At 33.2% G+C, this 19781-nt stretch overlaps 1 protein-coding gene, 1 long non-coding RNA gene and 1 pseudogene across 2 annotated transcripts; 1 reads left to right on the forward strand and 2 right to left on the reverse strand.

The window, feature by feature from the left end:
- Positions 1-1459: 1459 nt before the first annotated feature.
- Positions 1460-2790, forward strand: LOC146926997 (F-box/kelch-repeat protein At3g06240-like). The gene has a single exon (XM_085708116.1). The coding sequence runs from the start codon at positions 1624-1626 to the stop codon at positions 2689-2691; it is 1068 nt and encodes a 355-aa protein (XP_085564242.1). The 5' UTR covers positions 1460-1623; the 3' UTR covers positions 2692-2790.
- Positions 2791-6920: 4130 nt separating this feature from the next.
- LOC146926998 (F-box/kelch-repeat protein At3g06240-like) lies at positions 6921-8277 on the reverse strand (annotated as a pseudogene).
- Positions 8278-17251: 8974 nt separating this feature from the next.
- LOC146926999 (uncharacterized) lies at positions 17252-19332 on the reverse strand. The gene is made up of 2 exons (XR_015005573.1): positions 17662-19332; positions 17252-17575 (listed from the first exon to the last, which is right to left on the reverse strand). It is a non-coding gene; the product is annotated as an uncharacterized LOC146926999 (long non-coding RNA).
- Between the last annotated feature and the right edge of the window lie 449 nt (positions 19333-19781).

Genomic DNA, 19781 nt, shown 5'->3' on the forward strand with positions numbered 1-19781 from the left:
ACCGTGGGTAATGTGCAGGTAATAAAGATTAGAGGCGTTCGTGAGTGGACTCCTCACTTGGTGTCTAGGTGCTCTGATACGTAACGAGATGGGGGCTTGCTTTTACTTCTATTCCTTACGTGTCTCTTTTATGAACTAATTATGAGATTTTCCAATAAGGCCTGCGTGCCAAGACTTTTAAATGCTGAACTATTTTCCGCTGCATGATTTTAGATATTGATGTTGAATTTGAGAGATAATTATTATTATCCATTTTATGTTTTAAAAGAAGTATGTGACATTCCGTTTGTGATTTAAATACTCTGATTTATGATGAAATTTTTATGTTGGGAAAACGGGGTGTTACACCAAGTGTGAGATAAAATTCTACGTCGGATGGAAGAGTATATTTTGAACAACATATATAAGTGAAATGACCAGTATACCTAATCCCTTGAGATTTTGGGTGGAAATTTAGTATGAGCTGGACATAGTATGAGAGTGATGGTTTTTTTTAGAAGAGAGAGATGGTCCGATGTTGAAGGAGAAAGAAGAAAATAAAATAAAAAATAAAATAGATGTATTGAGCAATAGTGAAATATCATACAATGTCCTTTATGTGTCATCTTTTTTGTGTCAAGTTATCATTCCTTTTAATAAAAAATGTTGCGCAAACATATTATCCGTTTTTGAAATTTACTAATGTAAAATTATTAATGAGACCCAATTAATTATTACTGAGACCCACATATTAGTGAATGAATGCTTATTAGACACTACCTTTGAAAATTGATTGAATAAGTAATGTGTACAAATGAGGCTACTTTAACTACATCTTCAAAAGAGAACCATTGGGATATGCTAATCACTTAAATTTCCTTCCCACCTTTATGAGAATGTTTTATTCCCACTCATTTTCTTAGGAATAAAAGCATAGGAAAATGAAAGTTATTTTATTCCTTGAAATGTTATACACCTAAAATTAATTTAATTAATTTTCTTGTTTTTTGTAATCTTGATATTTTTAAAAATAACTTTACAACTATCAAACAAAAAACCCATATGTCCTCGTGGGCTTAACTCAGTCGACAAGGACAATGCATAATATATGCAATGTCCGGAGTTCAAATCTCGACCACCACAAAAAAAAAAAACCCATATGTTTTTTTATCCCTTTGTAACAATACGAGCCCAAGCCTAAAATCCCTATATAATATAACAAACCTAAGATCTCTCTGTAACGTTGCATCCCCTGAGAAACACAACGCTGTGCAGCTAGTATTCATATGCAATGTCCGGAGTTCAAATCTCGACCACCACAAAAAAAAAAAAACCCATATGTTTTTTTATCCCTTTGTAACAATACGAGCCCAAGCCTAAAATCCCTATATAATATAACAAACCTAAGATCTCTCTGTAACGTTGCATCCCCTGAGAAACACAACGCTGTGCAGCTAGTATTCTTTACCCTTTTGAACGTTTTCACCCTCTCTGTTCTAAATCTTCTCTGCTCAAGTTATTTTCAGCTGGTTCGATGGGTTTTTCGGTTCGGATTTTTCTAGTTTAATGACATTATAACCGGTTTTTTAAATTAGGGTTTGCTCGAATAAGAAGGTTGTAAAATTAGGGTTTGATCAAAGCAGAATGAGCATGGAGAAAAACACACTGTTGTATCTGCCTAATGAACTGGTCATCCAAATTTTGAAGAGGTTGCCAGTCAAGTCTCTTATATGTTTCAAATGCGTTTGTAAATTATGGTTTTCTCTTATCTCTGACCCTCACTTTGCAAATTCACATTTTCAACTTACCGCCGCAACTCACACTCCTAGAGTTATGTGCGTATCACCTCTATCTCATGAAATTCTATCTATAGATTTTGAAGCATTTTTTAATGATGATCCTGCTTCGGTGAACCTTAATTTTTCGCTTCCAAAATCTTATTTTCCTGTTGAAATTAGAGGTTCATGTAGAGGGTTTATACTTTTGTACCGACCTCCAAACATCTACGTATGGAATCCATGCACTGGATTTAAAAAACAAATCCCTTTGTCTACTTTTGATTCCAAATCAGTAGCAGATTGTCATGGTCTTGTTTATGACGAGTCAAGAGATGATCACTTGGTGGTTGTATTTTCCCATGTTTCATCACATTTGGAGGTTTTCTCGTTTAGGGATAATATTTGGAAAGAAATTAATGTTACTCACTTCCCTTATGTTATAGTTCCTTATCAGGGAGAAGGGTTTCTATTAAATGGGGTTATTCATTGGCTGGCTTATCGCCGTGATTTAGATTTGGATGTCATAGTTGCGTTTGATTTAATGGAAAAGAAAATGTTTGAGATGCCTGTTCCAAGTGATTTTGCCCAAAGATTTCTTGGTAATTTGTGGGTATTTGGAGAATTTCTCAGTCTATGGGTTAAGGATTATGATAATGATACAATTGTAATATGTGTGATGAAAGAATACAAAATGCATTCGTCTTGGACTAAAACTCTTGTGCTTCCTCTTCATGACATTCCTGATCACTACTTTCAACCTATATATTCTACAAAAAATGGTGATATTATTGGAAGAAGTCATTATACTAGATTGGTGAAGTATAATGATAAAGGACACCTATTAGGGCACCACACCTTTTGTAACGCTGACTCTGAAGTTGTCATGTATACAGAGTCTCTGCTTTCACTCCTTGGTGACAATGAGCATGCTTAAGAAGATGACACAAACAAGAACGATGAGGTTGTGAAATATTCTTCTTCATTGTTTTCTTTATATTTATAATTATATTATTTTATGAACGAACTCTTGGGTGGCTGCATTTGTAACATGAGCTAGTATGTAACATGAGCTGAACCCATATTTCATGAAGTATTTATTGGTTAACTATTTTTCTTATGGTTATTGGAAATATTGACTGCTTTGTTTGTGTGGCTCACTGTTATTTATGCATCTGTAACTGGATTGAGTTTTAAATGTATGCTGTTTTCATTTCTTGAAATTGATTTATATGGTAAGTTAATCCAATAAGTTTATGCAAGTTGAAGGAAAAACAAGGTTTTGTTCTCTAATTTCAACTTTGGCCCGTGCCATTTCTGTTTCACACCCGGAAAGAAAGCCTACTTTCAAATTACTTAGCTACACCTGAATTTATATGAATCATTTGTTGCAGGCCTAATTTTATTTCTTCTGTTCATATTATCGTTTGGATGATAAATTAATATTATTCATCCATTGTGTGTAAGTGGTGAAATGGAATAAACACATATAAGATAACTTTCGATTTAGCTTTTTGTTGTCTTGTCATCATATCATTAAATTGTACAAGCAACCTAATGAGGATCACTCAACAAGAAGATGTAACTTTAATTCATATGCGTTCTACTTTTTAAAGAAGATTGATGCTTCATTTTTCAGATCTGAAGAGGAAAAACAAAATTGGTTTCAATGATCCTGATTGGAAAACTAAGTTTAAAGAAAATTTTCAGGCACGGTTTAGACTCCCATATGTTACTGATATTTTCCCTGATGTTTCTTCTATGCGTTCTACTTTTTGTCAGCTTAATCAGGGCCCGTTTGTTACAGATTAAAATAAAAGTGATTTTGATATAAAATAATTTAAAGATTATATTTTAGAGATTATATGAAAAATCAGAATCTATTTTACATTTGTTTACTGTAATAAAAATTTTTTAAACAAATAATCTAGTTTGTTTGGATACAACTATATAAAAGGGATTTTTTGTTACAAAATTAGTTCAATCTTTTAAATTATATTTTTTCTCTCCTCTAAAAAAAATCTATTTTATTTTAAGCTGCTCCTAACAGCTTCTCATTTGAAGTTGTTTTTAGATTATTTTTAGATTCTGATTTTTTTTTTAAATTTGTAACAAACGGATACAATACTCTTAAAAGTGATTATTTTTTTAAAATAAGTGATTTTTTTCTTAAAAAAGCTATAACAAACGGACTCGCATAATTAATTAGTAGAAGTTGAATGTGAGCATGATAGGCTACAATTTCAATAGTGGAATTTAATGATTTGAAACTTGCAGACTTTGGTCGCAACCAATTTGAAGAAAGTAACTATCTGTTCCACAATGATTGGTACTACAATAGATTTTACTTGTGAAGCAAATTCAAAATATTTGATCTAAATATACAAAATTAGAAATGAAGCAAATTCAATTGAAAAATTTGAATTTTTTAGAATTCTAATTTCCTAGACAGAGAAGTGAAAGGTAGAGATAATTGGCGTGATTACATTGATGAAGATGATGGTAAGGTTTTGAGTTTGTGTGAATGAAATTGTTAAAATGCGTATGAATTTTGAATGAAACGAAGTTTTGAGGTTGAAAACTCAGAATGCGGGGATTACAAAGAAACTGTCTCTAGATGCTAACATTTGGGGATTTTGTCTTTTACACCCCTAAACAATTTCTTAAATTATGTAATAATCAATTTTTTATATGATATAAAAAATAGAGTAAACCACTATTTTGAGTCCTAGATTTGCAAGTATCTGGCAATTTGGAATGCCAAAATTTATGAATTATTAAATTGTTTCCCCAAATTTTGTAACCTTTGGTTAAAATACTGCATCAATCAAGTAGTTCTGTTAGAGTGACATTGTGGTTTGTCCAAGTTGACGTCACCGTCAAACATAAGCCTACAGGTGAGTTTCTTATTCTCAATGGGCGTGGACATAATGAACATAAATTTTCAAGTAGGATTCAACTTAGAGTTTGTCTTGAAGGATGGATACAATGTCTTAAATGAATCAACTTTGTACATGAGAGATCCAATTCAAAGACCAACAAGAGTACAAGACAGCTACGGTAGCAGCCTATTGGAATACTTGAAATAGGCATCTTAGCAGAAAAAGGGCTTTTTATCCAATTCTTGTTTTACACCAAGATGAACTTCAACTTGCAGTTAGGGTTCATATATATTGCCAATTTTGCTTCCAAAGATGTATTAGTTACAACATTTCACAGTTAATCAAATTGACAACTTAAGGTACGACGCAATGAATATTGTAGCAGTTAATCAAATTGACATGTTGGATGTTCATTCCAATATCTGGAGCATGAGAAGAATCAAAGCTAACTTCTTTCATGTGATATGTCGATTTTATCCCATTTCATCACATTAGGGAGATGGTTCAGTGATGTTTCTCAACAGAAGAATTGATACTAGTTCACATCCTCTTTTTTAAACTTATATGGTATCCAGAATTGATACCACCAACTTTCTTTTTCTTACATGTTTTTGATTGGCTTATGACACTATTGGTTTTGTCATCGACAAACGCTTTGCAAAAATTATTTGGACCGGGCGGTGTTGGTGTTACTGGTGATTATACTATTTTTTAATAGGCTAAAGTGCAACTTTGGCCCCCTATCTTTCAAAAAGTTGCGATTTTGGCCCCTTAAGTATGAAAACTACAATTTTGGTCCCCCATGTTTAGGAAAATATGCTCTTTAAACCCCCTAACTTAAGGGAAATATGTCTATTGACCCCTTATCTTTTCAAAATGTTGCGATTATGACCCCTTATCTTTTCAAAATGGCCCCTTTTTTTTGGACACGTGTCGCTTTCTCAGCAGTTTTCAAAGTTAGGGGGCCAAAATTGTAGTTTTCAAAGTTAGGGGGCCAAAATCGCAACTTTTTGAAAGATAAGGGGCCAAAGTTGCACTTTAGCCTTTTTAATATCGTCTGTTCCTCCTGCATGAACTAATTATCTGAAGCAAAAGGAGAATAAAAGAAGAAAAATAAACATGGTAGTTATAAGGTTATTGTGGAAATGTACACTAGGTGGATCATTTGGTACTACTATGTTTGGTAATTTAAAGTATGGTTTTCATGTTAAATAAATCTTGGATAAAGAATTATTTGGCTGATTGAAAAGCAAGTAAAGTGTCTATTAGAAATGCTGCATATGCATTCAGATGTTTCGAGACAATATTCTTGAATCAAAAGCACAAACACCTCCTCTAGTTTTTAGGTCCCTTATTTTTCTTTTAAATTGACACACACTTTCCTTACAACTTAACACTGTTAATAATCTGTTAACATCCCCACTTTCACTCAAAATTTGTCCTATGTGACTTTTTTTGACAGAAACTTGTTAACATCTAACGCCAATCATACCAGCTGAATCGAAAATCATGACATTCTACCTTGCAACTAACATATAACATATGTTATTGAAAGTCACCAACAAAAGCACTTTTTGTATCAAAAGAAAAATAAAAAATAAAAGCACTTCTTTTGTTATATAAAATTAAAAGGCATCACCAATGGTACTAAAATAAGTTCGCAGAATGTACTTTGTTATTTTTAATACTTCACCATATATTGTATAGAATCACATTTGAATAATAAGGCTTTAATTTAAACCTTTCGTTTCGACTGCAAGCTCTTCAATGCAAAACAGAACTCAACCACAAAAGGCTTGGAATCTGAATCACTTTTATTTCAGTAGAAAAGGGTCAAACACACATGAATCAATAATCACGGAATGACAATAAGACTGAACAAACAAAAAATGAGAAAATGTGGCTGATGAAGAAAATTCTGAAGCTCTCTTCATCAAACTTGACTTGTAAGTGGAGACCAACGAGAGTAGTTGGAATGAAAATTAATTTGTTTTAATTTTAAGTCAGCTCCTTATCCTCCCAACTTTCTCAAATAATCTCTCCTCCCAATTTTAAATTAGTTTTCTTTCTTGGTTTGAAACAGAGAAATGATATTAGAGAACGAAACATTTATTTTTCCTTCAACATGCATAAATAAACCTATCAAGATTAATTTACCATGTAAAACATTTTCAAACAGTATCAATAACATACATTTAGAATTCAATCCAGTTACACCTGCATAAATAGCAGCAGATCACACATCACAAACAAAGTTTTCAATATTTCCAATAAGCATAACAAATAGTTAACCAATTAACATTCCATGATATATCAGTTCAGCTCATTTACATACTAGCTCATGTTACAATTACAAATGCAGTTACCAATACAGTTAAACACATATTACCCTACAAATGCAGCTCATAATGCAATATAATTATAATTATGAAGAAAATTGTTGAGACTATTCCATGACCTTGTTTGTGTGATCTTTCTTAAACTTGCTCGTTGTCACCTGGGAGTGAAAGCAGAGATTTCGTATACATGACAACATCAGATGTTCTATTACAGAAGGAGCGATGCCTTAATAGCTGTCATTCATCATTATACTTCACCAATCTAGTACCAAGATTTCCTCCGATAATATCACCATTTTTTGTAGAGTACATAGGGTGAAAGTATCGATCAGGAATTGCATGAAGAGGAAGAACAAGAGTTTTAGTCCAAGACGTATGCACTTTGTATTCTTTCATCACCCATATTTCAACGGTATCATTAGCATAATCCATAGCCCATCGACTGAGAAATTCTCCATATACCCACAAACTAGAATTAATTACATAGTCAAACTCACTTGGAAGAGGCATCTCAAACAATTTCCTTTCCGTTAAATCAAAGGCAACAATGACAGTTCAACCTAAATCACGACTCAAAGCCATCCAATGAATAGCCCCATTAAATAGGGACCCTTTTCTGCGACCATGGGTGACATTGTAACGGAAGTGAGTACCCTCAATTTCTTTCCATGTATTATCTCTAAATGAGAAAAACCCCACATGTGTTGAAATAGCATCTGCTACCATTGGATCATAGGACAATGAAACCACCAAATAATCATCTCTTGACTGGTCATAACCAAAACCATGTATATGAAGGCGATAAGACTGGTCATAACGAATACGATGACAATGTGCTACTAATTTGGAATCAAAAGGAGACACAGGCATTTGTTTTTTAATTCCTATGGATGGATTCCATATGTAGATGTTTGGAGGACGGTACAAAAGTATAAACCCTCTACACGAACCTCTAATTTCAACCTGAAAATAAGATTCGGGAAGCGAAAAATTAAGGTTCTGTGAAGCATGATGATCATTAAGAATTGCCTCAAAATCTATAGATTGAATTTCATGAGATATATATGATATGCACATAACTCTAGGAGTGAGTTGCGGCGGTAAGTTGAAAATGTGAATTTGCAAAATGAGGATCAGAGATAAGAGAAAACCATAACTTACAAATGCATTTGAAACGTATAAGAGACTTCACCGGCAACCACATCAAGATTTGAATAATCAACTCGTGAGGAAGATACAACGTGTTCTTTTTCTTCTCCATGCTCTCTACGGCCGCCTTCTTCTTCACCGTTATCTGAAAAACCCTAATTTTACTGTATCAGTGTTATAATAAGCCGAGTTTTAACAACCAACGATGATGTCATTAAACCAGGAAAAGACCGGATCGAACCGGTTGAAAGATAAAATTTGTGCAGAACATGAAACGAGTAAAAAGCCAAGGGGAAAAAAGGACACATTGTATTTTTTTTTCTTTTAACTATGTTTTTGGTCCCTTTAAAATTTTCAAATATCAAGTTTTAATCTTTATAAAAAATTTCATCAATTTATAGTCCATTAAAAATTTTCCATCCCGACTTTTGATCACTGCATTTAAGTAAAATTATGTGTATTCTTTGAAATTTTGTTTTATTTGGCCGTGTTTAGTATAATTTTTTGGTGCCTAAAAATTCATACTTCATTCATATCTTTTAAAAAAAATTACTTTTTAAGTAGAAGAGATTGTTATAATAAAAAAAATTACTTTTTAAGTAGAAGAGATTGTTATAATATTATTATTAACATCGCGATAAAAATTTATTAAAAATTATGAAGTATACACATAATTTTATAGACTAAAACTTGAAATTTGAAAATTTTATAAGGACAAAAAACATATTTAACTTTTTTTTACAAGGACACATTAAGTGACTGTTTGGTATGACTTATTTTTGAGTTTATATAAAATAGATTATGTAAATAAATAATTTTTTATGTATTATTCATAAGTTTCTCAAAATACTTTATAAAAAAATAGCTTATGAAGATACAATTTTCCTTGGTGGAAACTTATCATTAAACATAAAAACTTATTTTTTTGCATAAACTATTTTCCATTAGTTCAAAAATAAGTCGGTCTAAACAAGCCTCAAGTAATCTTTAAACATCATTTGTAATGTTCACATAATACTAATATATATCTACTTTCACTATCGATTATTAACATCATTTATAATGTTCACATAATACTAATATATATCTACTTTCACTATCGATTATTATATGTTTAATGCCTAAGTATATAGTTTTTTTTAACAAGTCAAAATGAAATGTATTAACCATAAAAAAGGTTCTACCCAACACAAGAAATCGAACTCAAAAGTTGAATACAGTAATAACTAGGGCTAGAAATGAGTCGAACCAAGTCAAACTTGTTTGAATTCGATGAAAATTAAATCGGCTCAAAATTCAACTCGAGTTCGTTACAATTTTTGTTTTAGCTCGAACTCGATTCAAACTCGAAAAAAACTCGGTTCGACTCGTTAGCTCGAATCAAATAAAAGAAAAGAGAAAAAAAAACTCAAATGAAACAAAAAAATATTCAAACGGGTTTTAAGACCATTAAATAAAGGAAATGCAGCGCTATGAACTAATAAATATACACTATTGATCAATTTCCACTTGTTAAACACTGTTTCTAGATGCTATTTTATAGCCATCTTGCTCTTTATTGTTCAACAAAATGGCCGATGTGGGACTAATGTGTTAAGTATGTTCATGCTAGATTTTTTCTTTGTTAGCTACGCAGCCTACGCTCATTCATGCAGTTTTTTCTTTTTATTTTTGTGAATTCACTCATGCAAATGTGGTATCGATAAATAGGATATATCGTAAGGAACTCTTTTTTAGTACACACACACAAGAACCAAACGAGTCGAGTTATACATGTTAAACTCAGAGAAACTAAGGGAAATGAGGGATGTTAAACTCATAGAGAGTAAGAGAAATGAGGGTAAAAGCCGTGTCCCTCTTCATTCTGATTTCTCATATAAATACAATGTAATTACAAGCTTTAAAGTTGACTTTCAACCCACTAAATTAGCTAAACTGACATATATACATTTAAAGCTAATTATGCTAATTGATAGAATGATTATTTGACTATTTACAAATAAATGTGCAATATTATAAAATTTGATTTGCTATTAATTCCATTGACATCCCCCCTCAAATTGATGCTGGTAAATCTACAAGCATCAATTTGCCAAGTAGAAAATTGTGCCGCTAACGTGTCAAACTTTTAGTGAAAATGTCTGTTGTTTGAACAGATGTTGAGACATGTGGTAGATTGATGATTCTTCGATCATAGGCTTCTCGAATATAGTGACAATCAACCTCGATGTGTTTCGTCCGTTCATGGTAAACTGGATTTGCTGCAATCTGAATGGCACTGGTGTTGTCAGCATGCAGCGAAGTCGGTTGTTCTCGAGAGAATCCAAGTTCAGTTAGAAGTCCACACAACCATATTATTTCAGAACAAGCAGCAGACATTGCGCGGTATTCTGCTTCAGTGGATATTTTGAGACTGAATCGTGTTTCTTACATTTCCATGAAATAGGAGCATTTCCTAGGAACATACACCAACCAGTAGTAGATTTTCTTGTGTTTGGACAGCCTGCCCAATCGGCATCACTATATGCTTGGAGTTTGATTGATGAACCAACAGGAAAAAATAAACCACGCTTTAAGGTGCCAAGGAGGTATCTAATGATTCGTTGTACTGCTGAAAGATGAAAATGTCGTGGAGCTTGCATGAACTTACTAACTGTGTGTACAGCAAAAGAAATATTTGGGCGAGTGATAGTTACATAGATGAGACTTCCCACCAGTTTGCGATATTGAGTGGGATCATCAAGGTGGTCGCCTTCATCTCTTCTATATTTAACATTAACTTCCATGGGAGTGTCAACCGGGGTTGCATTTGTGAGTCGAGCTAGCTGGACCAAGTCTTGAATATATTTTTGTTGATTTAGAAAAACACCTTCATGATGATAATGCACTTCTAAACCCAAGAGATAAGTGAGACGGCCCAACTCTTTCATATGAAAAGTTGAATGCAATAGATTTTTTATTCTAGTAATGGCATCTTGATCAGAACCAGTCACAACAATCTCATCCACATAAACAAGAAGCACCACCATGCCTTTAGGAGTTCTATGTAGGAAAAGAGATGGATCATACTAACTTTGACTGAACTCAAAACCAATAAGTGTCGATCGAAATTTTTCAAACCATACTCTTGGTGTCTGTTTCAATCCATACAAAGATCGTTTTAGTTTGCAATCAGTATTAGGTGAAGGTGTAGGCATACCATTAGGAAGTTTAATGTAAACTTCCTCCTGAAGGTCACCGTGATGGAATGCGTTTTTGACATCCATTTGATGTAACGGCCAAGCTTGTGATGCAACAATAGCAAGAATAGTGCGCACGGTTGTCATCTTGGAAACCAGAGCAAACGTCTCATCATAGTCCAGTTCATATTCTTGCTTATTTCCAAGCACAACTAAACGAGCCTTGTAACGATCTATAGATCCATCCAAGCGCAGCTTTATAGAGAACACAAACTTGCTACCTAAAGGTTTAACAGATGAGGGACATGGCACTATATCCCATGTTTGATTTTCTTCTAAGGCAAGAAGTTCAGATTCTATAGCTTTCTGCCAACAATCATTCTCCATGGCCTGTTTATAAGAGGAAGGAATAGGAATAGAAGATAATGTTGCTGTCATGCAATTGATATACCTTTCTGGGGGATTGCTTTGGCATGAGCTGTGTCATAGAGGAGCTGGTTCTGGTTCTTCTACTGGACCAGCAACCAAGGAATTATCTTAAGGGGGCCCATGAGTGGCAGTATTACGTCTTTTGTAGGTCAAGAGAGGTTTAGATGATTGTTGATCTGAATGAGAGTTAGAAAACATTGGTAAAACAGAAACTGGAGAAGAGACAAGGTGTAACGCCCTCCTTTTTATTTAATTATTTTACTTAGTTTTAGAATATATTTATGTATTTATATGATTTATATGAGGGATATATGATTTATTGAGATTAGATGTCTTTTTATAATTTAGTTAATATATTTTGTTGAGTGATATTTTGTTATGTTATATGTTGGTATTTACTAGCATAATATATATGTTATTTGGTGTAGAAATATATTTGTTATTTTGTATAGAAATATATATGTTATTTGATGCAGAAATATATTTGTTATTTTATGTGGAAATATATATGTTATTTGGTGTATTAATATTATCAAGCGGGAGAGATATATATTTAGTAGAGAAATATTATTCATTAGAATATGAGGATTATTAGTGTGAGTGGAATTGGGGGTTAGAATAGAAAGAAGAATAAGTTGTTGGGCCTAAATAGATTTGGGAAGAATATTTTAGTATTATAAATAGAGAAGCTTATGTTAGAAAGAGTTTACCGGAAACCGCTTTTTGGAAAAGAGGAGAACAAGAAAGAAGAGAAGAGGAGAGAAAAGTCAAGAGAAGAGGAGAAGACCTTAGGAAAGAAGAATGCTGCCGCTGATTCAGGAATTAATCTAAGGTGAGGGTGAGACTATCTTGCATTAATATTAAGTTGTTAAATCATTAGATTGCATCTAACAAGTTGAGGAAAGTTTGTGAGAATTTGAGAATTAGGGTTTTGAGAGAGATTTGATGATTAGATGATGAAAACTTGTTGAATTGATGTAGAAATTGTATACAGTCCTTAGATAACCCATATGACGATTATTGGATGTAGTTTTGAGGTTAAAACCATGGAATTGGATGAGATGTTGGTGAGTTTAAGAATTAAGGTTTAATAATTGTAATAGGTTGTTAATAGATTTGAGAACCCTTTGAATTTGCATACAGTAAGTTGATGAATAATTAGTGTTCTAATGATAGGGCAATCATAGGGTAATGATTAGGGTCAAGTTTGGAGAGTATTGGATCGAATAAGAAGTGGAAAAGATTTCCCCAAAGCGAAATCGCAGCTGAACTGCGATTTTGCTGTCAATATGCAAAACGCGTTTTTATTGTCTCAGTTTGACAGGTTTAAGTTCCGAACTGGGTTTAGGTGTAAACACGAAAGTTGTAGGTATGGATGTTAGCTTTCTAATGCCGTTGGTCTCACGTCAATAGGATTTATAGAACTTGAGTTATGGTCAAATTACTGCACGTAGGTCACAGTGAATTTTTATGGACTTTCAGCACAACTTTTCCGAATTTAAAATAAAAACTGGTACTGATCGGTACAGAATTGGTCTTAGGCGTAAACATGAAAGTTTTAGATAATTTTGTTAGCTTTCTAGTGGCTTTGGTTTGACGTGAAAATGATGTTTGGTCTTTGAGTTATGATTAAAATACTACAGGGAGGTCTTTGCAAAATTGTACAGTGACAGCATTCTCTGTTTCATGTTTTTGCGTTTTGTTCATATGTTTCTGTTTTGAATTGATCTTTGTTGTAAACATGAAAGTTGTTGATATTTGTGATATCTTTCCAGTAGCTTTTGTTTGACATGAAAATATGTTGTGCATAATTTATTATGTTTTTACAATGATACATAGTGAATTATTGTTGATGTTTAAATACGATGTTATATGAAGTTGTTTATGATTGATGAATACGATGTTTTAAGATGTTGTTTATTATCATTTGATATTGTTATATTATGATATGACATGAATTATTTATGTGATCCATATGTTGTCAAGATGCTAAGATGTTAAGACGTTAAGATGATAAGAGTTGTTAAGTCGTCGAGTCGTTATGAAGTCATCAAGTTGTTAAGATGTTATATTGTCAAGATGTCAAGATGTTAGGATGTCATAGATGTTCATGAAGTTGTCTAAGTTGTACGAAAGTTATGTCGTTGCATTAAAGTTGTGTCGTTGCATAGTCAGAGATGGGGGCTTAATGCCCGACAGGTTCTTTATGGCCTTAGCGATGGGGGCTTAATGCCCGACAGGTTCTTTATGACCTTAGCGATGGGGGCTTAATGCCCGACAGGTCCAAATATGACCTTAGCGAAGGGGGCTTAATGCCCTGGTGGTACCACATGCATGTTGAAGTTGTCTAAGTTGTTTTTGAAGTTGTCTAAGTTGTTGTTGAAGTTGTCTAAGTTGTTGTTGAAGTTGTTGTTGCATTGTAGAGTCGTCATAACTTATATTTAATTATGATTTAATGATGATGATGTTGGACTATGATGTTGTTCATGTTTGATGATGATGTTTGATTTTGATGATGATGTTTGACGATGATGTTGTTCATGTTTGACGATGATGTTGTTTAGGATTGATGATGATGTTGATTATGATTTGTTTATGATGGTTGAATATGAAGTTGTTATGATAAGATGCTATGTGATTTATGATATGCTGATATGTGAATATGATAAGATGTTATACGTTTACTAATGATGATGTATGATGATTCCTCGTGATTATATTTAAGATGGATTGTTTGTGATTATGTTTATGGTTGATATATAATGTTATGAAATGGTTATGATTAGTACTTGATGTTATATGATGTTGTTTATGTCTATGATTAAGATGCTATGATTAAAAGGATATATGATAATGCTTATGACTAATATTTGTAGATATGTGATGATATTTATATGATGATATAATATGAAGTATATGACTATTGTAGGAAGAATAATGATACTAGTTAAGGAAGTTTAAGTTGCTAGATATGATTAATGAATTATAGGATGTTTAAGTTGTTGAATGTACTTTACATGATTTATATGCTTTATATTATTGTTTGAGAAATCTCACCCCTCTGCTTGGAAATGTTGTTCTTCGTATGAGTAACTTGCAGGTAATCAAGATTAGAGGCGTCGTGAGTGGACTCCTCAATGTGTGTCTAGGTGCTCTGATACGTAACGGGATGGGACTTGACTTTACTTCTATTCCTTACGTATTGTTTATGAACTTTTATGAATAAATATTGAACTAAGACTTATGAGATTTTCTGATGAGGCCTGCATGGCAAAGACTTTTTATGTTGAATGAACTAATTCCGCTGCGAAGTTTTGAATTACTTATGTTAAATGATTTTGAAGAATAAATTGTTATTTATTCAGTTTATGAATTTTTAAGAAGTGTAGCATTCCGTTTAAAGTGGAATTACTCTGATTTTTAATTATGAAATTTTTACGTTGGGAAAACGGGGTGTTACACAAGGTCATGATGTGATGCAAAAAATATTTATTTTCTTGGAATCTGACATTTCTTGACACCCGAATCCTACGAGGTTAGGATCATAACATAGAAAGCCCTTTTGATGAGGTGAACATTCGAGAAAAGCACATTCAACAGATTGCGCGGTGAGCTTGGTGTGTTCTTGTGGAGGAAGGTGGACATAACATACACAACCGAAGATACGAAGAGTTGAGTAATTTGGTGGGTGACCATATAACCGAGTGAAAGGGGATTCATTACCTATTGATGGAGAGGGCATTCTGTTTATAAGATGGACAACGGTGGAAAGGGCTTCACACCAAAATCGTGAAGGCACATGAGACTCCAACAAAAGGGTGCGAACAACATCAAGCTAATGATGATTTTTTTCTTTCCGCCACCCCATTTTGTTGTGGAGTTGAGGGACATGACCTTTGAGATATAATACCATTGGATTGCCAAAACTCTTGAAATGAGTGTGACATGTATTCCCCCCATTGTCAGAGCGAAATATTTGATTTTTGATTAAAATTGGGTCTGAACATAAGCATGAAAAAATTTGAAAGTGGAAAAGACTTCACCTTTTGATCGCAGAAAATAGACCCACATGAAACGACTATAATCATCAATAAACGTTACAAAATATTCCCTCCGGTCTCAAATGTAAGAAACTTTTAACTTTTTAGATTCATCCAATAAATGATGTATGTGGTCTTTATAAAGACCACATACATTATTTATTGAATGAATCTAAAGTGAAAAATTGCTTACATTTGAGACCGGATGGAGTATTTGTAATTAGCATGAGATATAATTGGTGCGACACCCCAAACATCACTATGAGTGATATCAAAAGGTTGTGTTACATTAGACTGATGTGTTGGAAATGGCAGAATTTTACTCTTACCAAGCTTACAAGGAATACAATCTATATGAAAAGAATTAAGAGATGGAGTGTGTTTATTTCCAAGAAAACTAGATTTTAGCAAGTCATGAAGTACATTTGTGTTTGGATGTCCAAGACGCTTTTGCCACACTTGATAATCAACAATAGCAGAATTACAAGAAACAAAAGGCAAATAAAGACTAGGAGGTAATGAAAATTGGATTGCGAAAAGACGTCCAACTTTAGGCCCCTTCGCGATTATCTTCCCTGATTGTTGATCCTGCACAAGACAACCAGATTGTGAGAATTGAACTTGACAATCATTCTCGACTAATTGACCAACTGAAATGAGATTACTAGTGAGACTAGGAGCGACAAAAACGTTTGTTAGAGATGAAGAAATATCACCGGTGGCTGTGATAGGCAATTGATTTCCATCAGCAGTATGTATCTTGAGATTTCCAAAATAATTTTTTATATTATTAAGGAATTGGGCATTGCTGGTCATGTGGTTGGATGCCCCCGAATCAAAGTACCAAGAGGAAGAGGATTTACCTGAGAATCCTAGAGCAGATAATGCAGAAATGATCATTTGTTGAATCATTTCAGGAGTCATTGCTAAAGTAGTAGTAGGAACATTTTGTTGAACCGGTGCTGGATGGACTGAATCGCTAGGAATGGATGAACCAACCGAGGCTGTAAAAGCTGTGACTTTTCTCTTTGGTGGCCTTATTGGGCATTTCTTAAGAATATGTCCTCGAAAAAAGCTGTGACTTAAAAACTAACTCAAAAAAAAAAAAAAAAAAATTAAGCACAAAAGGATAAAGTTATGTAATAGCGAAGCAATTCGTAAATAGTTTGAGATCCAACAAATAAGCAAGAAAATTGGATCCAAAACAAATGCAATGAGCATATCATACATAGACCACTATATTATTAGATTAGCATCATAACCAAGTAGCAGCTACCAGTTTATTCATGAGTAGATAATTACAAGCAGTGTGAGATATTTGAGCTAAACTCATTACATGCTTAATAAAAAGCTCATTTGTTCAGCCAAAAATCAAGTTCAAACTTCAAGTTAGACTCAAAAGATGGACCATCAACTTTGGTAAGAGAAAAATCATAAGACAATTATGGCATCAACTTTTGTAAGAGAAAAATCATAACATCTCCATCAATTAAAGTATGATTTTATATTGACTTACTAATTTCAGAAAGTTGAATCTTCCTCTAGGCCTTGGTTCTTTCAATGTGTCTCTATTGATAATCACAAACATACATAACTATGATGACTCATTCATAACTCTTGAAACTTAAAACAAACATCTCAAATCAATTATCCAATTCAACCAAGACAAAAACATAATAATGAAATTAAAAAGCTTTAAGTTACCAGTTTGTAATAACCATTAATTAGTTTTGCATTATCAACCCCAGCATTCTTTTCGCTACACCAAGAATATCATTTGATCTCTTTTCCATAACTTTGTAACTGCATCAAAACTTTCCACGTCAACAACTTCTTCCTAATGATCTTAATAATTAATCAAAGCATAACAAAGTGTTAAGCTTAAACACCTTCAACTTTTCCATCATTCTCAACATCAAAGTAATCTTCGTGAGTCACTTCCTTCAAATTCTGCTTCGACTTCTTTGCCTACATTAATTAACAATTTTTATGAAAAAATTAAAAATTAAATTGAACAACTTTTTTCACTAAATACAATGAAAATTTTACAATGCAAACAAGTTTTATCACTCAACTTAATTTCTATCACATGATTTTACAAATATAAAGAAAAATTATTAGTTGTTTCCATGATATTAGAATAATTACAAATAAGATTAGGGAGAAAAATTCTCGTCACTTTTGTGTACTAGGAAATATCAATCATTTTATGAACCGTATGTACATATTAGATACAGATACCATAGCCTTATTGTTGCTATTCAGCTGATGTAATTAAAGATCCTTGGTATGAATAAGAAAGGAAAAAACAATTTTATTTGGGACACTTGTATGAGTTGTCTGACATGTACGTTGTACTAGTGTCATACGAATGTTGGACAACGACGCGTGTCGGACACCACGGCACGCCTAGTCCTAAAGGTGTCCATGCTTAATAGCTATAGAGAATTAAAGCTATAAGTATAAAGATAAAGAGAGACTCTTCATAATACTAGCATATTCAGACCCCACTAGTTTGGTCTATGTCACTCAAAAAATATAAAACTAAAAACTGAAAACAAAGGCACAAGAAGTGATACAAGATAGTTACACTATAGACAAATAACCAATTCTTATGTGCCCCCTGTACAAAGAATACCAGGGACTCCCAACTAACATCAAAATCCCATTGTACTTATCATGAAACTCTTTATAAATTTAGCATAATTAAATACTCAAAATTTATTAAAGCTAGGCATATATGTTATTGAATCTAGGTACATAAATGTATGTAATTTGTTTTTAATTAAATCTAGGCATATATGTTATTGAATTTAGGTATAGAAATGTATGTTTTTGGATTTGAATGTCTTATCCTCACACATACATGACAGTGTTAGGATATTATGATTCCTTCCTCACTCATCAAATTACTATAAATATCTTGGTTGCTATCAAGTCTAATTCCATAAATTAAACACATTCGAGAGAAAATTTTCTAAGTTTAAACATGAAAATGCATAAAGCTTGGTTCTATGAGGATTATGGTCCTAAGGAAGTCCTTAAGCTAGGGGACTTACCTATTCCATCCCCTCTGGAAACCAACTACTTGTCCAAGTTCATGCTGCTGCTTTGAGTCCAAGTTCATGTTCAGTATCACTGTCGGTTTGCCAGAGTCACATTGAGCCATGTGATTTTGTAAAAGCTACAAAGTATAACACCTTTAAAAAGCACGGTAGCTCACCGTAATTCTGCAAACCCGCCATGATACCAAACATGCATCAAGACATTTTGCAATTATGGAAAATTTCATAACCTATGCCTCAATTTGCCAAACAAAAAATCCATAAAAATAGACTGCAGTTTGCGAATATAGAATTAAAGTGTTCATTTTTCTGTGAATATCAATCAACTCATGGTATGGACTATAGTCTACAGAATCATGGATTACCTTGTTTTTACCGGGGAATGCATTTTTGATGGCTTCTCTGACTTCTTCAACGGAAGAAACCGCGACACCTCTCATAACGTTCGTATTTGCTCATCAATTCAGCACCCCAATTTCATGAAAATTCAAAACTCTGTCGATTTAAATATACATCAACGATTTAACAAATTACAGATTAAACTAACTACATAATCATCATCGATAAACACATCGATAAACACAGAGAGAGAGAGAAGGGGACCTGATACTCGTGGATGTTGAGACGACGGAGCTGTTGAGTCTGCCATGTGCCGGCGACGGAGAGAGAGTAAGAGACGAGTTTGTTGAGCGATCCTCTGTTTGGTAAGAATTATACTCCCTCTGTTTGGTCTCATAAAGATGTTCTCGATGTCAATAATTTTTCATCTTCTTAAAGGCAGAATAAGCCCAATAATCTACTTTTTCTTGTTTTGGGGGATGAAGCATCATTCCTTCTATTTTAGTACTTCCCTAAAGAAAATACATGAAAAATAAAAAATACATCAAGAACAAAATTCTTACCAGTAGAACTCAGTACATGCCAAAGTTCAAAAATAAAAAGGT

The sequence above is a fragment of the Medicago sativa genome, chromosome 4 (assembly GCF_051527215.1).
Source record: "Medicago sativa cultivar Bolivia chromosome 4, Bolivia_mono, whole genome shotgun sequence".
Taxonomy (NCBI): Eukaryota; Viridiplantae; Streptophyta; class Magnoliopsida; order Fabales; family Fabaceae; genus Medicago; species Medicago sativa.

Bases quoted from the DNA above. Each gene is read 5' to 3' on its own strand.
- LOC146926997 (XM_085708116.1), top strand. From the start codon at position 1,624: ATGAGCATGGAGAAAAACACACTGTTGTATCTGCCTAATGAACTGGTC.